General features: G+C 42.5%; 1 protein-coding gene across 1 annotated transcript in view; it reads left to right on the forward strand.

Moving 5' to 3' along the window:
- MAN1A1 (mannosidase alpha class 1A member 1) overlaps positions 1-24,036 on the forward strand; it is a 538,906-nt gene that overhangs the window by 382,722 nt on the left and 132,148 nt on the right. Inside the window, exon 8 of the mRNA XM_069606607.1 lies at positions 140-255. Within this exon, the coding sequence (XP_069462708.1) occupies positions 140-255 (116 nt within the window). The remainder of the gene's footprint in view (positions 1-139; positions 256-24,036) is intronic.

Raw genomic sequence — 24,036 nt, forward strand, 5'->3', positions numbered from 1 at the left:
AATGTGATGAACTACAGAGCAGATTTTACTTACTTTTTTAAAATATGTTTTATAGTCATGTTAAAATGATAGCGATGTACAATGTATCTGCAAGTGCTACCATCTACTGCTTTAACTGATATAAAACCTTATTTTGTAGATCATGTTTCTGTTGGAGGTCTTGGGGACAGCTTTTATGAATACTTGCTGAAGGCATGGTTGATGTCTGACAAGACTGACGAGGAAGCTAAACAAATGTATTATAATGCTGTTCAGGTAAATAGAATGATACGTTTTCAAATGCATGCATAACGCTTGGAGGACATGGATGGAAAATGATAATGCGAATGTATTTGCATAATATTTTTAAACATTCTTTCATTTACCCATATTTTATTTGTGGTATGCATGTATTGCTTCCTCTGCAAAGCAGTTATCTTGCATTGTAAAAAAAATGCATCTAAACAATGATTTTGGAAAATCATGGGTACTTTCCATATTTTGGGATATTCTGACTTGCTCTAAATAAAATGCTTCAAGTCTGCATTCTGTCGATGATTCAACATCCTGGAGCCGCCTAATCTCACACGCCTCCTGAAATTTAAAAATAAACGTTTGTTTGCCTGAATTTCTGTTTTTTTCCATCTCACAAAGCCAGAAGTGGCTCCTAATGATCAGGATGGAGTGTCTCCGCTTCTCTGGCCCAAATACTGTTTCCATACTGAGTTATATAATCTTCCAGGTTTTATTTTGTAGTATGTGTCTGGAAGCAGTTATTTTCATTGGTAATATTTGCCAGGTCAGAGAACAGGAACTCTGGCCGACAAGTCCGTTTCTTTCTTAACAGAGTAGGTGGCTAGATCTATTTGTTGTGGCCTTCATGGGTCCCAAGTATGAACATGCGGACTGCTATTATGTTCTATAAGGTGTGGCAATGTGTGAACTTGAGTACGATATGTACAAACAGTCTAGCTGCAGCTTTCTGCTATTTTGGGCTGGCTTGAGATTTTTGATGTCAAATTGCAACAATAGTGTGATTGTGCACAATAGAAATACACTGGGATTTTGTAAACTGGGAGTCGTATAGAATTGTCAAAATGGTAATATACTGTGGTGTGTCAAACTGGAAATATGGTGAAAACGGGTAATGAGCCGGTCAGATAGCACAGCAAGTAGAGCGCTCGCTTTGACATCTGTGCAGAGCCTGCCGTTGCAAGTTGGAATCTCGGCAGGGCCAAACTCAGCCTTTCATCCTTCCGAGGTTGCTAAATGAGCACCACACACCGTGGGTAATGATGAGCAGCGCTCAGATACCTGAGGGTTTGTAGCGCTATATAAATGCAAAATTATTATATTTGATTATTAATGTCAAATGGGAACTGTGCTGGGGATGTGTACGTTGAATGCAGGGCCATATGTTGAAAATAAAATGTCAAGTTGCAGCAAATGTTGGCAATGTCAAAGTCAGCGTATACCAAAGTAGATTAGGTTTTATAAGCTCTGCAAGATGTTTTAATTGGGCGACATCCAATTCAGGGTAATTTTCCACCCACCCCAAACCAGGTGTGTACAATTTTATTTATTGAATGAACTTTTTTATGAACCTAGGACCCCCAATTTAATATTGATTCCCTGCAGTCTCCATCCCCTTTCGTGACGAGAAGCACACAGGGTTGCACAGAATGTCTTTTTATAGAAATAATTAAATCAATGTAAATATAAGCAGATTATGCATCTATGAAATTCCTGCTTGAATGGCCAAAACCGGCATTTACATGAAAATACGATTTTAAAGCGCACATTCATCCTGCGCACATCCACCATTCGTTGAACAGTGTATGAGGGCTCGGATAAAGTTGTCATTTTGTAGAAAACCAAATTAAATTTGAGCATCTCTATTTATTTAAGTTTAAGTGGCTCTACACCTTCTAATAACGTTGCAGTCGATTTTCGTTAATTTCTGCCGCTCCCTTCCTGTGAGCCATAAATATCCTCCAGCATATGTGCTTGCATGCGTTTTCATGCTGGTGCAAATGCTGAGGATCCCTATTGGACCCGCTGGCTTTTGTGACCAGTAAAAAGCAGGCAAATTCTATAGGGATCCATTGTAAACACCGCCTGTCATGCATACATGGCAGGCAGTGTTTACTTCATTGGTACGGCAGACGGCAAAAGGGGGAGGGCAAGAGGCGGCGTACAAATGTGTACTATGCATTTTCCCCTCCCCTTTTACACTCTGCGCAAAGACCAAAATTCAGCCTCCGTATATGTCTAAACTTATCGGGTCCCCGCCGGCGAATGACATAAGACCCTAAGTCTCTGAAGAAAGCACTCACCATCATCGGGAGGAGCCTATGTCATTCAGATTTGATGTCTCTTGCTTAATCTACAATAGAGAGAATGAAACTTACTTCAAGGATTTCAAAAAGGGAGGGCGGAAGGAGAAATATTACTGCCCTAAAACTGAAGCACATAATGATATAATTATAATTCTTTTACAATATGCTTATCCGAGACCAGTTTCTAAGCGCAAGACTGGGATTCAAATTTGTGTTGCTATGCGTTGTCTTGATTCCAAGACAGTCGCGTTGTCCCTGAGCTATCCTCCTGGCCCAATCATTGGATTGTCATAAGGAATCTGTATTTGTTGGATGACGTCTTGGCTGAGCCATAAATTGAGTTCTCCTCCCCTCAACCTTGCATGCAGCACCTAAACGGAAAATGAGGATGAGGAATCCAGGTAGCATGGCTTCGCCCATACTCCTCACCCCGATGCCCAGTTTGTAGGAAAAATGTCACGTAATGGTTTGCTTGTGATCCAAAAAGTCAGTCATTCCTATGGCACGCTTCCACTGAGTCACCAGCTGCTGCCATTTGCCTGCATGCATTACTCTCTACCACACAAGCAGGAAGGCACACAAGTTCAGAACAATGGAATGCATTTTTGTCTCTGCCCTGTGTCCGCCATGATTGGAATAACGCTGTGATGTGGTGAGCAATTTCCAGTGGAAGCCCAAAGAGGTGCACTTAATGGTGCCTCGCTGATGACTTTACCCTACTATGTGCTCCACTGAGAACCAGCCACTGCCTTCCCTTAATTCCCTAAACTAAACTACAAAATCGGACAACCAGAGACCTATAACACTTGCCCCAACCAACTTGTCCCCCTAACTCTTGTTACCATATCAGGAACTTCCCTCTGCCCCCCTCCTATGTCACCATTGCCTGATACAGAGAGCCACCCCTTTCTCTACCAAAATCAAGTAACTTGACATTCATCAGACACTACGGAAAGGCAGTACACTCATCAGCGAATAACAAAACCTTTTATTCTCTCTCAGACGGTGAGAAACTGGCAGTGGACCACAAAGCACAACAGAGACTTGAATTACAAAATGGCTACAAGGGTATAAGCAACCTCCCCATCAGACCTTTAGAACTGCCCAGTGAATCTTGAGAAGATGTAGAAAAATGAGATATATTGAGAACCTTCCAACATTCTCGAAACCAGTTAAATACTGTATCCTGTGAAGGATGGAGAAACTGATTAACTACTGATTGATGTAGCCTGGGTTGGCTAACTCAAGCTCCAGTGTGCAGCTGAAAGAAGGCATGAGAGCGAGGATTGCTGCATTCTGCCACACCGTCTGAAATATGTCGTGAGATTTGCACATTTGCAACCTCCTGAACATTTTTGTTTGACATATTTATAACACTTTTATCGAAAGCATTTTATGTACTGTACAATGCCTTCGATAAAGGTGTAGATATAAAAAGAAAGATCAATTTGTTTATCTTCACTCAGGATTGCTGGTACTATTCTTGCCTGGTTTTCTTCCTTTCTGGCATACTGTTCATTCTCTGTATCCTTCACAAATTTCATCTTTATGGAGTCCCACAAGGCTCAGTTCTTGGCCCTCTGTTCACTCTGAAAACTATGGGTTAAGTGTATAAATATATTTTTATGTGGAATGCTGGCCCCTCTTCATTTACAATTTCTATGGATCAATCAGCAACTATCGGCTGTTTAATCGTCGATGGCTACTATTTGCAGTTGAACCCAAAAAACAGATTGTTTTTTATGTATCTACCAGTTTCATGTCCTAGTTCAATTTCTTTTCCTCTTTTGCAATTAGATTTGTCTCCTTCACCGCACAATCTAGGTTTAATTTTTGATTTAACTATCACAAGTCAAATTATGAATTAATGTCGTTTTCTTCTTTATAACATCAGAAAGGTTTCACTTTCCACAATATCTTTTTTTACTTTTAACATCAGTTTTCTCATTTAAATTACTGTTCCTTGTATGTTGATTTACCCAAATGTTGTTCCTTTTCCCTCGATTTTGTATAAATGTATTGAGCTGTCCAGATTTTGTTAAATTGAAACTACTCGCATTTCATCATACCTTGCTCGTTACCGTTTGATACCCAACTTTACATAGGTTTGCAATTTGTTTATACATTGTATATTTCCATGTGTACATGGTCTTGCGCCTAATCAACTTTGTCTTTTAACTTCTTTATCAAGCTTCTTGCCAGTTATGTTCCACTGCCTAAGGTTTATTTCGATTTAAACATAGTCTCTGCCAAAGGTCTTGTTTTCGTTCTTTGGAAATCCTGTTCCCCAAACTACAGGATGCATTACCTCTCGAAATGAGTCGAACTGGTACATGATTTCATTTTATTATCCTTAACATTTCCTTCTGCTCATTAATTGAATTTCAAAAATGTTTAGGGGATTGCAAATGTGCAAGTCTCATTACATAATATTTCAGACTGTGCCAAAATCTTCGCTCTGATGCCTTCTTTGGGCTGCACACTGGAGTTTGTTACCCAACCAGGCTGCAGCAATTTCTTTCTCTTTCAGTAGTTAATAGGTTTCCCGATCCGACCAGACAACATGCATCCCAGCAGGCATCCACTTCACAGGATATAGTATTTAACTGGTTTTGAGAACGTTTGAAGGTTCTCAATATATCTTGTTTTTCTTCATCTTCTCAGGATTCACTGGGCAGTTCTAGAGAGCTACATCTACTTCAGTTACTGTCATTCCTTCCTGCTCTTGGCTCATGTCTTAAACCAAAATTATATAATTCCTCCTTACTGGAGCCAGGTATAGCTTTGATGCGTTTCTCATAATGAATTCTATGCAGATTCTCATACCACTATCAGGCAACTTTGTCGAAGACACAGCTCTAGTAAACAAAATATACCTCCTCATTCAGGCATGGATGGCCTCCCATGGCCTCTGCCTAAATGACGACAAAACAGAGATATTGATCTTGGGCTCAGACTCTAACCTAAAAAAACTTAGTCCCAACTATCGCAATTTCAACATAGATGGTAACACAATCAAGGTGGCATCTGAGGTAAAAACACTAGGTTTTTACCTTGATTCCACTCTTTCTCTCAAAAAACAAGTCGACACCTTGGCATCCTCTACAGCGTACACCTGTAAATTAATCAGGACCTTCAGACCGTACCTCTCCAAAACTAACTGCATCACGCTAGCCAAAGCACTAGTAATGTCGAAATTGGACTATTGTAATGCCCTATATGCAGGAGCTAATAAAACTATCATAAATAAAATGCAAATCCTTCAAAACGACGCTCTTAGAGCAGCCCTTGACATACCCACGTAGAGCACATATTTCCAATATCAGGAAAGACCACCACTGGCTAAAAATTAGCGACAGAGTCCTTTTCAAGACACTATCTCTCACCCACAGCACCCCCCCTACATCTCGGCCAGATTGTCCAGAAAATCGTCCAGCCCCCACACTAGGGCTTCTAACCATTTCCTGCTAGAAACCCCTAGATTTAGACGGTCTAAAGCGGGCGGAGTAAGCTTCCCTGTCAGAGCTGCCCAGGCTTGGAATGCACTGCCCACTGCATTGAGAGCCAACCTACCCTACTCCAGCTTTAGGCGCAAGGTAAAAAACTGGCTCTGGTCCAGCGACAACTAATCTTCACTGTACCTAAATGCTGTGTTACCTCTGAAACCCAGCTCTAAGACTATTTTTTTGCTTTTACCCTTCTACCTTTTGTATATTTGTACTCTCTACACTGTAACATGCTAGTTCTCAGTTCAAATGTTTGTATTGACATGTATGCACTATACTGAAATGCTTCTTATCACATGTATGTAACCTAAGCTTAAGTATCCTTGTACCTGCTGCGCCCGGCTACCCCTGGGTTTTGTGCGCATTATCAAATAATAAACATAAATGAATGGATAATTAGATTTCTGGTCCCATAAATCTCAAGGTTTCATGGGTAGGTTACTCATACCCTTGTACACATCTTGGAACTCAGTCTCTTTTGTGCTATGTGGTCCACTGCCAGTTTTTCACTTTCTTCAGAGAGAGAGTAAAAGGTTTTGTTATTCACTGGGGAGTGTACTGCCTTTCCATAGTGCCTGATGAATGTCAAATTACTTGATCTTGGTAGAGAACAGGAGTGGCTGTAAGGTGTCTCTTTGGATCAGGCTAAGGTGACACAGGAGGGGAAGAGAGTTGCCGTAATGATATTAGCCAGACAAATGTCCCCTTTTCAAGTTGTCGGTTTCATACTCGTCACCATTTTATGAACCTCGCTCTCAGAAACTGGTTTACATGAAAACTTTTATTGTTCTTAAACGTGGGACAAGTTATGCAAGCTATATCTGCATGGACAGAAATCGCCTGCAAACCTTTTTGTATCTTACTAGTAGCCAGCTGGTGCTTATCCAGTTTCAACATGAGTTCATCTTGGATTTTCTGGCACCAAAAATCTTTTTATGTGGCCAGTTTGACACTTATCTCCCTCAGAATTGAGAGAGTTCCCTTGAACTAGATTTGGTGCTGGTTATTGTAGAATCGTACGCTTTGTGCATTTCAGTAAAAATAGTGATTCTTCTGATTTATTTTGTGCCAGCAGCGTTCCAACCTACGAAGTTTCTGCCATAAATCTTTAAGATTCTTGGTAAACAATGGACAAGGGAGTTTAAATTCAGGAGTAAAGGCTAGGTTAGGACAATGTCCATCAAGAGAAGATGCAATAAATGTACACACAGCTATATCAATTCTTGGTATATTGTCAAGAGGAGGGAAAGAGGAGGAAATGGAATCTATCAAATCATTGATCAAAAGATTTCTAAGATATTGACAGAGAAAAGTGTTATTTGAGGAAATAGAAGTATTACTGAATGGAGTTAACTAAAGACACTTTATTTCGGCAGTGTGGCATAAATTACCTAGAACATGTATAACAGAAAAATCATTCAACGCAACATTTTCAATACACTGTCAATAATTCATGCAAATCCAAATGCAAACTTAATAAAGCAGCATCCAAGACTTTAAAGTGGTGGTGCAAGTTGCAATACCAGTACAATTCTCATTACAATTCAACAATAATTCACAATAAAATCCAAGTACAATGCTTAATACAGCAGCATCCAAGGCTTGGAAAAGGTGCACATGATAGATGCAGCCAATACAAACGTTTGCAGATAAAAGGCTACACAACAGACAATGAACTAAAATCCTAAGTTTGATCAGTCCTTTTTAGCAGGTAATGTCTTTTCAATCATGCACAGTGCAAAATTTTGCAACAAAGTAAACTATGTTCAGGTTCTCTGTTTGCACAATGCTAATGCCTCCTCTAGTCTATTTATGGTCTACAAATTAAGCAGAGGATTCAAATAGCTTGCTCTCAAGGCCTTAAAGCCTACACGTAAAAACATAGTGGCTAATTGATTCATCTCCCTAGCAACAAATAGTACAAATTCTACTGCCAGGTGCTTTCCATGAACGGGTATACGCAGCCACCATCAAGGTACAGAATCTACCTTTTATAAAAAGTGCTTGAGCATATGGAGGAAGAACACAATCCAGAAACCTCTCGTACCCAAAATATAGTTTACAATCCAAGTATCGAGGCCCCTTTGATAATAAACGACTATGTGTCCATCCTTGGCTGATGGAAGTTTAAAGTTGCCTGCATAACTAGATTTTGTTTTTTTGTTTATTGTAAGGGGATTGTTCCACAGAGCACCAAGTCCTAGTGCAAGCAGTTGGCCCCTTACATGCAGCATCCATGGTAGTGAACTTCCCCCATCTACAGATCTACAGACATTGGATGCATTACAGTATCCTTGTACCTTATAAGGCAAGGAGCCCCCCGACCCCCTGCTGGATCCAATATAACACAGGCCGAGTCCAATCTCATCAGTAATTAAGGCAAGATCTGTTTCCGTATGCAAGATTAAGTTTGGGGTACTTAACGGGAAGAAAAGCAGCTTCTTCAAAAGAGAATTTTCAATAGTGGCAAGTTCATGAACCTTACAGTGCCCCTATAGATCTGCCCGAAATGCTTCACTCTCTACCACGCAGGAAGATATCGGCTAGAATCACGAGCAAAAACATGCACGATCGGATTTCTTCCGCAAAATAACGATAATCGCTTATCCCACCTATCCAAGAGAGGAAACGTCGAATGACTGGTGGTATATTACAGAGAATATACTGCAGCGAGCAAGAAAAGTGAGGCGCCACAAAATGTAACCTCAATTTAAGGTAGCTAAGGACACCAAATCATTAGACTTCTAGAGTAAAGTTGTCTAATCCAAAATTCTCAAGTTCCTAATTCAGCGGTTTAAGCACCAGATCGAAACAGAAGACTTAGCAAATGGGGGATTAATTGAATTATTAGAAAACATGTTTGTCCTTAAGATTGCCTGAATAAAAAATAGTTCGACAGCACTTGAGACTGTGCAGTACTGTAAGTGGTTTCAACCCAGCACTCCAACTAAGTCAATGCCTAGCGTGAGATGCCCAGCTGGAACCCTTAATTTATATATTTTTATGTCAAAGGTTTTTATTTCTGAACGATGTACCCTTATATCACGCACCTCTCTTTGAATCCTTCCGGTCTCACTGAACCAAAAAGTAGGTTGTTTTGCAAAGTCAAAAGATTTATTTGATGGATTTGAACTATATATATAAATCACACTTTATGAATTATGAACAATATCTGGATATCACACAATATTTATACATTGATCAGCGTTGGGTGATATTACAGTAAACAATCTCTTTAATCAATAGGAGTCTGGATGAAAATAATAATGTAACATAGGATACAACTTAGTGTAGGTGCAATGATATGAGATTAATGCAGCACAGAACTAAAACTTGATATGGATTCAATCAAATGCAATGCAATCACTCTTTCCCCCTGATACTACTCAATCCCCCCCCCTAATGTGCAATATGAAGAGATGGAATGAGGCAACACAGGTTTCAGGAATATACAATCAACAATGCAGTTTCAATCCCAATCCCCCCAGCAAGCTTAGAGAACAAGAATGATTTTAAAACAGGTCAAATGCTTTTGAATGTGATTTTTTAATGAATGGGAAAAATTCTAAAATGACTTTAATTCGCTAAATGGGATTCAAAACTAGTGAGAGCTGGTTGGTACAGGTACACACTAGCAATGATGGTTGGGTGATTGGATTGGCAGAGATAGGAAACTGAATTCAGAGGTTAAAGAAATGGCTATTTTACATGTGGTGAAATTGAGCCAAATGCAGAAGCGCAGCAAACTTTTCAGCGTGCGAGAAATGCGATTACAGAAGAACTATAAGGCGTTGGAATGCGGTTCTGTTCGATTGAAAGCTGAGGATGTTAGCTTCAATCTGACATTTAAATTTTGTTCCTAGTATGTACGGTTCAGAAGTTACAGAGGTTTTAGTGAAGGTCGATTTTTCTCAAAAAGAGTCAAGATTTCAAATGACAGATGTGCTTTTGAAGATTAGGAACAAGGATGGGCTAACACTAAGAGGCTATGAAGATGCAAGATACCCAACGGTCAGCCACCAGAACAGGGCGCTTCCGCTCTGACCTTTGGCTGCCGAGACACTTTTCTTTCTTCAGCAAATATATTTAGCGCAAAGATGATTTATCACTACAATTATCACAGGACTATGTGGATGAGAGAAGGATTCAGGACAGACGAAACAGATTCTACAATGCAGTTCTGGATAGGATAGAATGGGTTGCATAGGATTACTTAAGGGTAAGAGATTGGCTTTGGACCGTTCTATGCTAAATACTCATAACTATGGCTTTGGAATATGCCCGTCAGGGTTTGGACTGAAATCTGCTCGCCACCGGACAGGATTCAGGTGCTTGGTTCTGCACTCATCAAGGCACCCCGGCCTCTGCACGGCTTCATGGACTGGATCTGACAGGTTGGTTCTGGGTTACAGCTCTGCTCTACCAGTTTGGATCTCTGGGTTCTAGCAAGGGTTCTTGGCAGGAAGGAGAAAAACAGCACAGCCAGGCTGTTGAATTGGTTGGGCCCCTTGGAAGTTTGGGGTTAAAATCGGGTTGCAAGATTTTAAAGGCCAGCTGAGAAGGGTTCAGCTTTTGGATTGGGCCTTCTGCTTCAGAGTTCTGGAGTCTGGATCTGGATTCTCCTTCAGAGCGCTTCGCCAGTAGATCAGTTGATGGGTGAATGTGTGTGTGTGTCTGTGCCCTAAACAGTCCCTATTTATATATTTCGAAAGGGGTGGATAGGCTGATTATACTATGCCCACCCTCTAGGAAACTGATTGGTCCAAGTATTCCCTCTCTCCTGATTTGAGAAGGAACAGTGTGTCATGATGTGTCATGTTTATGGTCCAGGGAGAAAACCCTCCTCTTTGTTTCTGTACATTATATCTTATTTTTCACAAAAAGCATATTTATAATATTACCAACTTACTAATTCTACATAGTTACGTTCTTTATTGAATTTGGGATGTATCTGTTCAAGTCCCATCTTCTTAAGAGTTTCGGTTCACAAATGACAGTTCATCGCGCTTTTAGTCGGTTACCCAGTGTCAGATCTGTACACATTTTTTCACGTACATGCGCATAACATCTAGGCATATTTCTGTGAAGTTTCATATTTTTAACATTATCACAACTGCTACAAAGTCCACATTTTGACAGTTCTGTCTCTGAATATCGCACAAATTCCAGAGTAGTTTTAAAACGTGACCAACCTTTTCATTTTAGCAACACTATATTTACAGATTTTTACCAATTTTGTTCAGTTTTCTGAGTCTTTTTCCAAAAAGATATTTTCTGTGCTCTCTGAATAAACAACTGTCTGTCTCCGCCTCCAAGGTTTGGCTGAGCCAGAGATGCAACATGAGCTTGTTCCTGCCAGCAGCTGGTTTCTATTGACGCCCAAATTAACATTTTCTTTTCAGTCAAGGGAGTCCTTTCTTTCTCGATAGAGCAACAAGCCAAAGTCCCCTCCCATTTCCTTTCACAACTCTCTTCAGCAGAGCAGGGGGGGAAGATTCCTTTTGTTGGGGAGAAACTGTGGAATGTCTTTGAAGCTCAGTGTGGCTGGCTTTAACTTACTTTTGAACAATGTTTAAAAAATAGTCTTTCTCTAAAATACAATTTGCATTTTTACAAATATAGCCACAAATCTCTTAATTCCAGCCTTTTTTAAAACGTAGAGCTTGAATTGTCACCCTATATGGCTTTTGAATGGAATTCCTTCTTTTCCATACTTAGATTTTAAGGCATAAGTTTAAATGACAGTATGAGTAAATGCCGGCTTCTGATGCAGGCGAGAGGCGGTATTGCGCTCATTATTAACATATTTTTCCAAGCAAGCATCTATAAATGTGGATTTTCTTCTGATAAAATATGTTTCTGCATTGTGCTTAGGTGAAATTTTTACATAAAGTGATGTTTAACACCCAACAAGGATGTTGGATCTTTTGTGAGGTTTGAAAACCATGATTTTTGCACTTTTAACAGCCAATGAAAAACTGATTTTTAAAACAGTTTGTGTTTCCCTTGCAAGGCAGCATTGCTTCTTCAAGTAGTTTTATGTTACTCTGTGGGTAGCTCAATGATAGGTTTTGGCAGTGGTCTTCTGTGTTACCACTGACATGGGCAAAAGTAGATTGGCGGCCTATTTTTCCAGGTTTTCCTGGGCACTTTCAGCGATCTCTGGCGCATAGATATTTTTGGTGGCCATTCTGATTCTGATGCAAGCACCGCACAGTGATGTTGCAGGGCATAGACTAGTGGTTTAAAGCACTCCACAGTACGTCCTATATAGGAAGAAACCTATGTCGAAAGGAAGCATCTATCCTCTTGTTTTCCACATATGAAATGCACCATTATAATATTGGTTGCCACAATTGTACCACATGTGACCAGTACTATACAACAGAGTAGCAGGTATAGTGAGGATAGGAAGGAGTATAAACCATCTTAATCCCTCTTACACTAATTTCACAAATGGGACAGTGGTATGCTTAAATGGTCACTTTATGTTCCCCTCAAAAGGTTGCTTTGATTTTATATATAAAGAAATTTCGAATTGGTTGAAAATGATTGTTGTACGTAATAACTCGCCTGTATGCATTACAGAATAAGATGGGTTTTGCTTTATGGTTTGTGTATGATACAATTAATCGTATGTCTTTATCTGTTTTTAAAACCAGATTGATTTAATAAAATTGTATGCGGAGAGAGAGAGAGAGAGAGATTTTTTTTTCTTTTTCTGAAAATGTTTACGAGTTGGTTGATCTACTGAATAATTAAGTAGATGCACGTATTTCTGCCCAGTGCTCACTTGGGGACACTAGAGAGGGGTAGTCGATCTGAATCTTGTTTTTTTTTGTGCCAATCTTTGGGGAGCCATACAGGTTTCAACAAGTTCACAAATTATCTAATTGATATAAATACAAAATTACGTTCGGGCCAGGACGCACCCCTGCCTCGCTCTTATTTCTACCCCAAATGGTCTTGTAAATTCCCTGACCAATCCACAGCGCGCATATGCTTGATTGTTGGAATATAAAAGTTGAATCAATGCCAGAAGCTAATCTGGGATACCTCTATCCCTTAGTACCTGCCACAAGGAAACACCCGGGCCCTCATCAAATGCAGTCTTAAGCTCTACGAAAACTGCATAGATATTAACCTTGTTCAAAGTCACGTATTTCTGCAGAATTTCATAGAATCTGAAGGCTTGATCCATTGTACTTTCCCCTCCTGAAATCTCGCTTGAAGCTGACTAATGGATTCAGACCAGCTAGCCCATTCCCGAGGTGCTGAACTAATACCCAGGCAAACATTTTTCCAGTGGCATCCAATAGGGATATGGGCTGATAGTTTGCCGGACAATCTCTCCCGCCTTATTTATACACTGGGATAATCTCAGGCCACCTCCATGACTCTGTGATTCTGTTATATCTTAATTAGTGGATTGAAAAACAGCAGGGTATCGTGGCCTAAACCACAGGTTCACTATTAAATTAAGTCCATGGGTATCTTGTCTGGTTCTGGGGCTTTTCCACCTTTGTGTAACCCGATTGCATCAGCAACCTCTGACTGAGAAACTGTAAGTCTGCAGTCTTTCCTTTAACTGTTGGTCTGCCCAAACACCATTGGGCTACCCAAGGGGCTTGAATTGGAGGTTAATGTCTACAACCAGTATAGCATGTACCTGCTTGGAGGCAGACAACAAACCCATATCAACTATTCACTGTATTAAGCTCAACACACCATGAACAGTTTTACTACCAAGTCTGTTCTATACATTAATACCAGATTGTGATCTTCAGAGATCTGGAAAATAAGATGCTGTAATTCCAATGATCCAGTATTGTATACCTTAATTTTCCAATTAATGTATACTTCTACCCAGGTTAGAAGGCCGGTACTAGGTCTACCTCTGACCCTTCACAACTTTATACAAAAAGACTGATAAGCTTGGACGATCACAAGGAACATTGTAAAAATTGATCAACCAGGGAGAATACCAATAGTGGTTGTGGATTCAGCATTAACAATATTGGAGGAAACGAAGATAAGATCTAGGATACCCCCTTTATGTGTAGAGGCCAGAGGAAGATGTGTCAAGTTACGTGAAGATGTAAGCATGAACAGTGGAAGATCCGCTCCATACACAGAATAAGATAAAGGTAAGTTAAAATCACCAGTAACATATATCTATGGCAAAAGCAAGGAATCCATTTCTTCAAAGACCTTTAGCTCCAGGCCAGGTGGAAAAGCAATAGTTTGGATCCCCCACTGATGGGGAGAGGCCAATTTAATGTACTCACTTTGCATTATGAAACATGAAAAGCAGTGTGTAAATGAGCCACAATTCAATTATGATTATGCTGACCAACTAAACTCCTGCCCATTCCCCTCCTCCAAGAACAGAAGGTCTTGGGTTATGAACAGAAGAACATTGAGTGGAACGAAGAGCAGCATTTGTACAGGAGTTCTAAGGGGCAATCCACTTTTCTGTGATGTATATATAAAAGGGCTAGGCATAGAGAAAGGAATACATGAAGAGTAATATGTTTTGTTAGAGATCTAGGATTCCAAAGTCCTGTACTAAAAGACTCTAAAGGAATCTGGCAGACTACAAGATGCTGGATACAATTAATTATTCTGATTAGTCCCAGTCCAATTTTGTTTACAGATCATTCAAAGAGTAGCATTGTGAACAATAATTTGCATAAAGATTACTTACAGCTGAGTAGGATAATAGTAAGACCAAGAAGCAGCATATAAAGTGAAGATGACAGACTGGACTGTCCTGCCGGTACACCAGGTGCAAATGGGGCTCTGGGGTTGCCCTTTAAAGACTCCCTTAAAATGGAAACCGAGAGCTTGGATGCACTTTCCAAATGCTATAAAAAGTTAACACACAGCCCGTAGTCTGGTAAGCTGGGCCCCCATGGCAGAGCAGAATCGCCTCTTTGATCGTTCCTGCTCCAATTGTCATGTCTGATAAAAGCAGAATTATGTGATCTTGCTGTGACATGCAGTCCAAGATAGTGAGTAAAGAGACTATGGTGATTACAAGGAGATTGACACCTCTCCCCAAGGAGGATCCAACTTTTTGGGACTAAGGAGGTGAGACACTATTCTGAACACCCCCTAGGGGAACAGGGTAAGCGGTATTCCTCCAGACTGGACTCCATTCTTAGAGGATAGAGACTCCAACAGGAGTAGAAGTCACTGTTGTCTGTCTGTCCAGGCACTAGTTGGATTTTGTAATGAACATTTACACCTATTACTAATGGCTGACTTGGCTTCTGACCGTAGGTATGCACAATCTCCTGGGAAGACTAAGGAAAGATGACTGAACCAGTCCACTGGAGGAGCGTCCCTGGAACAGCCAATCGCAGTGGAGGCTTAGCAGGACACGCTGAGCTTAACTGCACGACAGAAGCTAAAGGTGGTGTGGCCGGAGAGGGATAACGCCAGTGTCGGCAGACCGAACACGATGCGCAGCAGGACAGTGCAGCGAGATGCAGCCAACGGCCAGCCAGAGCAGTCAAGAGAAGCTGCGAAAATGAGGGAGAAGACCTTGAAGGCCGAAGCAGAGCTCATTTGAAGGGTCGCATAAGTGACTCTGCTGTGAGAGGAGAACTGACCAGACACGATGCCCCTCCTGAACAGCACTGACAGAGGCAATCGGATACATGGTGGCTCAACTGGAGAGGGAGGAGGGAGGAGGGTGAAGGAGAGAAAGGGGAAGCTTACCCCAGATCAGGGGAGTGAGAAGGGAAAGAGCCCTGGAACACAAGCACTAGCCCAGAGTGAAGAATGAGAATAAGCAGAACCCCACAGTTGGGAGAGCCGCAGATCACACGAGTGGGGAGTGAGAAGTACCATTGAGCGAGGAGTGAGGGGAAGAGTAGCCCCACAGTGGGGAGAGCCTGAGAACACTGAGTGGGGAATGAGAAGTAGGGCCCCAGAGTGAGGAGTGGAGACTGAGAGAACCCTACATTGGCGACGATGAAAGATTGAAAAAATCCCTGAGTGGGGAAGACTGAAAGAATCCCAGAGTGGGAAGAGACAGACCTGGCCTGGAACGGGATTATACCATTACTGCAACCAATTAACTGCCGAACACGTTGACTGTCGCAGTACCCTTTTTACCCCAAATATATATGTAGGGGATGGGTACTGTAACAACATTATGTTGGATGGAGTAGGGAGGGACTATGGGGGGTACCCTCCACAAATATATGGGGCAAAAAGGGTACTGCGACAGTCAACATTTTCGGCAGTCGCAGTTACTTGGTCACAGTGATCACATGGATCCACCTGGATAACCTTCCAATCCACTAGAAATGGTCTTTCCTAAACTTTAACTATGGGCAGAGGCCTTTGTGGAAGGGATAACTGCTGTCCCTTTTTGACAGTCTTTCTTTGTTTGGTTTGTTGGTTTCTTTTGGAAGATGTGGAAAGTGGTCCAGAGTAGGATTCTGGACGGTGGACTTATTTAGATATCCTGACAAGTATGTTTTTAACTTCCTTTTGTTCTAGAATAGGGCTTGTGCATGTAGATTTATGGAAAGATTATTTGGAGTTGAGAAAAATAAAACAATGTCTGGTCGTCTGAATAATTATTCTGACCTAACATAAAACTTGAACACTGCGAACATATATGAATCCAAGGGCTCAAGGCATCTTCGTTAAACTCTGAAATGAGTGATGGTGCATGTTCGGATACATAGTCTTGTTTAAAATTAAAAAGCTCCTTGGAGCGGTGCAAAATTGGGAAACAGTTTGTTCCAAGTCCAGCATCACATAAAACATTACAATGGCATGCTTTCTGGGAATGCAAAGTCCTGATAAAAGCTAAATGCATTCTGAGACTGAAAGAATGTCACCCATAAACACTTAAATAATGATTCGACCCTTAATCTATGGTCTGAAACCAGACTCCGAAGTACAGTGCAATACAGTACTTCTGTCTGAGAGAGGGAGCCACACAATTAATAGCTGTGGAGCAGATTGCCAAATGTGATGTCCTGTACAGAGTCCCTGGATGTACTTCACAGTATGTTTAACATCAATTTAGTTTATTTAAGTACAGTCTCTTTTTAAACTGGTAGGGTACCCTGTTATAGTAACTACTGTAGCTTGTATTTTGAGGGTCTGGCATTTCATGTTGCTAGGGAGATGCATCTGCCGTTTTATTCATGTACGTAGTCTGTACCTGTAACACATATGACCTAATGTCTTCCCGATGGTAATGTTCTCAGCACCCTGCTACCCACATACCAGTATGCTGAAGATCTGCTCAGGGTGCAGTACCTGTGAAGGACCAATACATATCAACACTTTGCAGACTTTCTTAAACCCTTTAAGGCTAAGGTCAAGTATGTTCGTCCTAAATTCCCGGTATGCTCTGCCCCCCTCCCGCAGTTAAGTGGTTAAAGCTTGGCTATGACAGGATGCTGTTGTACTCGTATGTCCCATCCCCTTTCCTCCATACTAGTGGAAGTCTGTCCCACTGGGACAGTACCAGAGCCTTTTACACTGGAAAAAAGTCCCCTCTACATTTATTGCACACAAAGGTGTGCATCCTCACACTAGCCTCTACGCACCACAGGGACTTTGTCTCACAGCTTCCCCTCTTAATAGATTTCTTATCTTTTCAATGCCTTCCAATGTGTCACTTCCGGCTTCACCTCTAAAACTGTCATATGCCAGTGGGAACCGGAATCTACCTCCTGCGCCTGCAAATTCACAGCCTTCGACAGTCTCTATTTGAGGTGCAAGGGCCCAGACCACGTTAAACTCTGGCACTTCGGGTTCAGCTCCTGTCTGCTGCGCGCCTCGACAACTTGGTCGAGGGATATTTTTGGCACTTCCGCAACACTACCCTTGAAGGAGTTTGCAAGTGGAGCGTGAAGCCCTCAAACGCTGGTCTCTGAGGGGAGAAGTCATTTTTGTTTTTTGTTTTTCTTTCACTGTCGCCTCCACGCATCAACTCCTTCCTTGGCTCTGCTGCTCACATGGGGTGGGGGGATCCTGTGGAATCTACAATCCCCACAGGGGCTGGCCCAGAGGCCGTAATGGGTGACACTTGCTGTAAGGCAGAGGGCTCCTTGGAACCAAGCACAGGATTAATACCAAGGTGGTAGGAGTTGCCAGTGATGCACTTGCTGTGGGTACTTTGTTACCTCCAGGTCTCAGCTCGAGACTTCCATCTTCCCTACTACTGGGATCCATCCTGAGGGTCCCTTGAGGCCCGATTCCAGGGGCTTCATGTTGGTAAGTAAATGCCTTTATGTGCCACACCCTTAAAGCCACAGACTTCACAAAATGGCAGTCCAAAGATGGTGCATAAGGAGCACGCTAGTGCATCATTGAAGCATTCGCGCACAATTCTCAGACACCTGCCACTTTTCCGGCGGTGCTGCCTTGTGAGGTCTACACGCAGAGGCTGTGAATCTCTGGTGCCTCTGCCGCCAAAAGTACCACAGGGATCATTTGTACCTCGTTCATTTGGCGCACTTCTTATCTGACCTTATCTGCACCTTGATCATCTGCACCTCCTCCATGGACTCCCACATCTTGGACAGTTCGACATAGACACTGTGCTAAGTTCCACCTACGTAGTCATGGATGTCTCCTACTGCGCCACCAATTGTCACGTGCACTCCGGCAGCTACCCTGTTTTAGACAGGATTGAAACCTTGTTGTGAGGTCCAGCACCATGACTGAGCATTTTAAGGGGATTATTAGTTGGATGATGCTGTAGTCACCCACCTTTCCAGTCATCGCATTGCCTCCACTTACTCGTATGCAGCCCACGACTGCAGAGGCACCGATCCTCTCCCAGGTCCTGCACCGTTACAGCCATCCTTGCTGGCTCTGTCTGATCTCTGCCTGCACTGGCACCAAACCAATAGGCTGCCTCAGCAGCAATGAGCTCAGACTGCAGATCTTACCCCCACAACAAGGATTTGATAAGTGAAGCTGAAGACTACATTTCTTATTCAGCTATGCCTGGCAGTTGCTGGGAGATCCCACTCCTAAGTAGCGGCAACATGTTATGCGTTTCTCTCTGGGGGCATAGCCATCAGATCTTCTGGTAGATCCATAGTACATAACCAGAAAGGTTTTGGCAGAAGCTTGCAAGATCTGGCAGAAACCCTAATCCGTGCATGTCACCAACAGAAGACTTAAGGTGCGCTAAAGGCCCCCCCACTTCTGAGAAATTGTACAACCCCACTCGCCCTCAACTGCACTTTTCTCTGCATCGCCCTACGCAAAGGCTTCTATTTCAGGTAGTTGCTCCTCATTACTGACCTAATTGGGTAAGGATGACAAACGTCTGGAGGCTCATGGTCACAAGGTATTCTCCAATGCCTCCTTGCACTTCAGACAGGCAGGGGCAGACATGCTTCTGGCCACTTCTAATCAGAAGCTTTGGAGTGTAATTGGTGACTTTCAGGCTTTCCTTCCCCTTGAGAAAACAGTAAGTTGCTAAATCTGGCATAATATTAGCCAAGCTCATTGCTTAGGACTTGCTTGAAGCTTTCGACCACCACATGGATACCTCCAGTAGGAGCATGTCTTTGGACACTGACTTGGGCTTGGTGGCCTGAATGCATGCAACCAAGTTGACACAGGAGGTTGAAGACAGGCTACTGGACCTGCCAGTCAATGGTCAGGATTTATTTCATCCATCCACGGACGTAGAGCTAAATGAAAGGCAGACCTCAACCAAGAACATTGTCTCTTGTAATCCTCCACACACCATAAATCATTTTGGCAGTCCAGGGGAGGTGAGGTGCAGGTTCTTTGGTGGGTTTCATGGCTGCCAAGACAAAAAAGCCAGAAATCCGATGGGTCTCCCAGTGGCCATAGGGGGAAGCACCCTCACACCTCTTCTAAAGGCTTCTTCTCTGGACCTTCTACTATAGCACCAGTTATTGACTTTGATTTCCCCCAGTGAACTTCTCTGTAGTGGCGCGGGCTTGACTGGTTCCCGGGGGGGCCTAGTCCCACACAGACCTCCTGATGGTGTCCTTGGAGCTTCAGTCAGATGCAGCCATTCTGGATGGGGTCTTGAGTGCAGGCAAAATGCTGAGGGCTTTGCGTGTTCCTGTTGGCCGGTGCCTGAAGATGGCCTCCGTCTGCTGCAATGCCTGCCTGGGAAGTGTAGTGCAAAGACAAAAATGAGCAGTTTTGCATAGCAATTTGCTATGCAATTCTGTAGTTTTGCTTATCAAATGAAAACTTGTGTAGCAAAGTTAGCTATTTAAGTTGCCCTCTTGAAAGCACAGCTCACCCTGCATTCCTCACTTGCTGTTGGTGCCCTCTTCACCCTCTTTTCAACGTTCACTTCAAGTGCTAATGGAGGGATAGTGCAGCAGTAATCCTCTCCTCCACTCTTAAGTGCCAAATCCATGTGCAGGAGTACAAGATTTGTTTTCAAAATTATTGCAAATTGGAAGTAATCGGGATGATACTTTTGTTAAGCTTTTTATATCCTGTCTGGCACAGACAAGGATGTGTTTATATCTTTTAAAAAGACACTCATGAAATTCCATTCCTAAATGTAAGTTGTTAAATAATATATAATTACAGTATTGAGACCTTACATCGGTCCATGCTTTAAAGTAAAGTTTAGGTTAGTGTATCTGAATGTCGGTGTCCACTATATTTCATTTTGTTGGGGGGAAGATGCATCATGTTGACTAGTGAACGTTTAAAAATGTAGATTATCACATGATCAAATGTTTTTGATGGCAAACCTAGTTCTGTAACCTGCAGGTTGGATACATCTTGCAACTAGTACTCCACCCATGATCAAACCCATACTCCTTGATATTCTATATTATCACCCTGTTGCTTTATACCAGTTACCCTGAATCTGACATGACCACAAACTACAACATTCCACCTAGTTTGGCCAGTTCTCTGATTACGACGCAATCCTTTTACATAATGAATGCACAAAGCGAACTAAATGCTTATGCAAAATAGTGATCAATAGATCCATTCTGTAGATCTACTGCAATACCAAACACTGTAGTTGGCCTCTAGAGCTCCCTTTGCTTTTTGATTGTTTTACCACCTGCAAGAGACAGCTGGGCAAACTGTTTTCAGAGCCTTTTTTTTTATCAGATCTGTTTATTTGTGTCCATTCATGCAGCTAACCTTTTACATTTTCCAAACGCGCATCTATGGCTCGCAAAGTTGTTTCGGCCACTCATTCGAGTAGATTTTATGAAGGGCGAGTAGATGTTAAATAAACTTTTATTTAACATCTACTTTGTTTGCAGTAAATGTGAAATACAAGTTTCACTGTGCATGACTAGACTTTGGGTGGCAGCAGTGTGCCAAACATAAAGTGGGTTTGTAGTGACATGCACCATTTTACAGAAATCGCATTATACATTTGTTGTCCTCAGTTGCTATGGGTCGAGTACATTTCTCATAGGTTGAATAGGTAATCTAAGTAACCCGACCTTCAGGTCTAGGTGAAGATTAAACAATTTGCAAGGCCTGACTCCTCTCACAAATGTCTTATTTCAGCGGTAAGCAAAACTGCTGTATTGTTGCTCATTTCATGTCTTGGGTACAAATAACATCAAGTGACATTAAAATATTAGTACAAAATTGCTAATCAAAGCGGTCTGTTTGCTAATCAAAAACATTTTAATTAGCAAACTCTGCTCATCAATTTCTGAAAACTAATGTATGCCTTGTAGTGTCAGGCAGTTTTCTCCCCTTCGGTGCTCCTCATGCGACTGACGATGTTCCTGGTGGTGGCTCCTACGCTAGGGCAAATATGGCCCTGGGACATGAACAGGGCTGCACATTGTCTTAAATGTCCTAGTTTCCGTCCCTGTGGATGCCCTGGTTTCGGTCTCCTTCCCAGACTCCTAACATTGAAGATGTTTAGGCCTGCCCAGATCCTGGGATCAGTTCAAGAGTACACTTCTTTTGCAGTGTTGGGCATACATACCTGCATTTTCCCATCTGAGAGCCCCAATCATAGTTTCCTGATATTCTCCATTAGCAGGGGGATTGATTGACAGGTTATTTATAATGCACCTATACACAAGTGTTTCAAGGCGCATTTTCAGTGCAGGGCTCTCCCTTTCGGATTGAACTCTGCTACTGAAGCATTTACCAAACCTATGAACACAGTAGCCAGCTTTCTTCATCTGAGGGGGATACATCTTTACTCCTACTTGGACAATTGGCTGCTCCAAGACCTTTCTTCACATCAAGCAGCCACATCGGCCCAATTATTCAAACAAGTTCTTCAATCTGGTATTTGCCATCAGCCATCGGAAATCGACACCGGTCAATCTTTTCTTGGATTTGAATGCGACTCACAGGCTGTGAGGATGCTCCCATCTCAACAAAGGCCTTTTCCACAGCAACAACCTCTAACTGCAGGCGATTGTCTGCACTTGGGGGCTTTCATTCAGTTCTCCAGAGGGAAGAGAGTTCTTATCCAGACCAACAGTTCAACCTCCATATTTTACATCAGCAAGCAGGCAGGGGGAGGAAAGGACATGATTGCCTCCTGGGTGTCCGCAGGCAATAATCATTTCCCTGAAAGCCATCCTTCTGCCAGTGTTGCTCGTTATGGAGGACCATCTCAGAAGGTTGATGTTTCTGAATCATGAGTAAGAAATCAAGCTCTTCATCTTGGAGGTCATTCTTTGCGCATTGGAGTCACCCACACATTGGGCCATGGCTGAAAACAGCAAGTGCCCTCTCTTCTTTTCCAGGGGACGAGTGGGCAGGAACTCTTTGGGCGATGACTCCCTGTATTCTTTTCCGCCGATCCCTCTTCTCTCCCCATCCCTTTGACGCACCTCCACCCCCTAGTCCTGGGGATGCCCTCAAGCTGCAAGAATGCCACTCCCATTCTGCACCATAGCGGCCAGATCACTTATGATTCCCCTCTGGTGGAAACTCTGAGAGACGATCGGATTCAATTTCCTACAGCCATCCCTTCCCTCGTTTACTAAACATAGCAGCTCTAGAGCCTAACCTGGGTTATCGGCAGAAAATGTGGAAATTCAGGCAGCCAGGAGCACCTCTACCCTGGTCCAGAACAGAATCAAGTGGACCAGGTTCTGTTAGTGGGCTCTGGACAAGCATGTCAATCCCTTCACCTGCTCTCTGAACAAGATCCTTTCCTTTATCTCCATTTTAGCGGTCACTGGCATCTCTGACTCCTGTCAATCTTATTTATGAACTATCTGGGCTTAACGCACCACCTAGGATATGTCTTTTTACGCTTCCAACTTGGTTGTGTTCAGGCACCTAGAGGGTCTGTGTTTTGATTTATTTTAAATGTTGTCTTTTCATTGTTAAAGTCAACCTCTTTGAACTTTTAGCTTCCACTAAATTGAAGTTTCTGACATGGAAGGTTGCATTTCTGGTGGCTCGCATCTGCATGGAGAGTCCATGGGTTTCATGCTCTGCTTCCCAGCTGTATACAGTTTTCCACAAGCACAAAGTAGTTTTATGTAGTCACTCAGCCTTCTTGCCTAAAGTAGTGTCCATGTCTCCCATCCACAAGGCGGTGGTCTTGCCAATCTAGTTTTCCAAACGCTCAATCTTCAACGCACATCGCTATTCATTCTCTCGATGTTAAGAGAGCCCTTACATTTTACCTGCATTGAACTAAGATGCCCTTTTAGTTACTTTTGGTCGCCAGCACCCCGCCTCACTAGCCTCGAAGGCCACCAGGTGGCCAATTTCAGGTATCAGGCATTGCATCACCATGCGAAAGCATAAGCCTCCTAAAGGCATTCATGCTCGCGCAATCTGGGCTTAGCTTATGTCTGTGGTTTCTCAGAGCAGCGTCTCTTGGGATATGCTGCCAAAGGTATCCCCATTGTCTTTCTGCAAGCTTTAGTCTAATTACCAGCTCCAGGACTGATGCGAGGCTGGGACAGTCTGTTTTGTGAGGCATATTTGCTAGTTAATAGTCCAAGCCCACACCCCAAAGCTGCTTCTTGCTGTGAAATCTCCCATCAGTATGAAGAAAAGGGGATGTGATGTAGGACTAAGTAACAGTTGCTCAGCGTAGCAACTACTTTACTCCTAGTACATGGTCCTCTTTCCTCTATATGACCCAACCTCTGTTTCCCGTAAATCGGTAAGATGGTACTAGCCAAGAAACAGTCAAGGACCGACACATCCAGACATGCCCTTGCGTGCAGAACATTTAAAGTGGAAGTTTTCGATTT

The sequence above is a fragment of the Ambystoma mexicanum genome, chromosome 4p, assembly GCF_040938575.1.
Source record: "Ambystoma mexicanum isolate Mex_15411 chromosome 4p, UKY_AmexF1_1, whole genome shotgun sequence".
NCBI lineage: Eukaryota > Metazoa > Chordata > Amphibia > Caudata > Ambystomatidae > Ambystoma > Ambystoma mexicanum.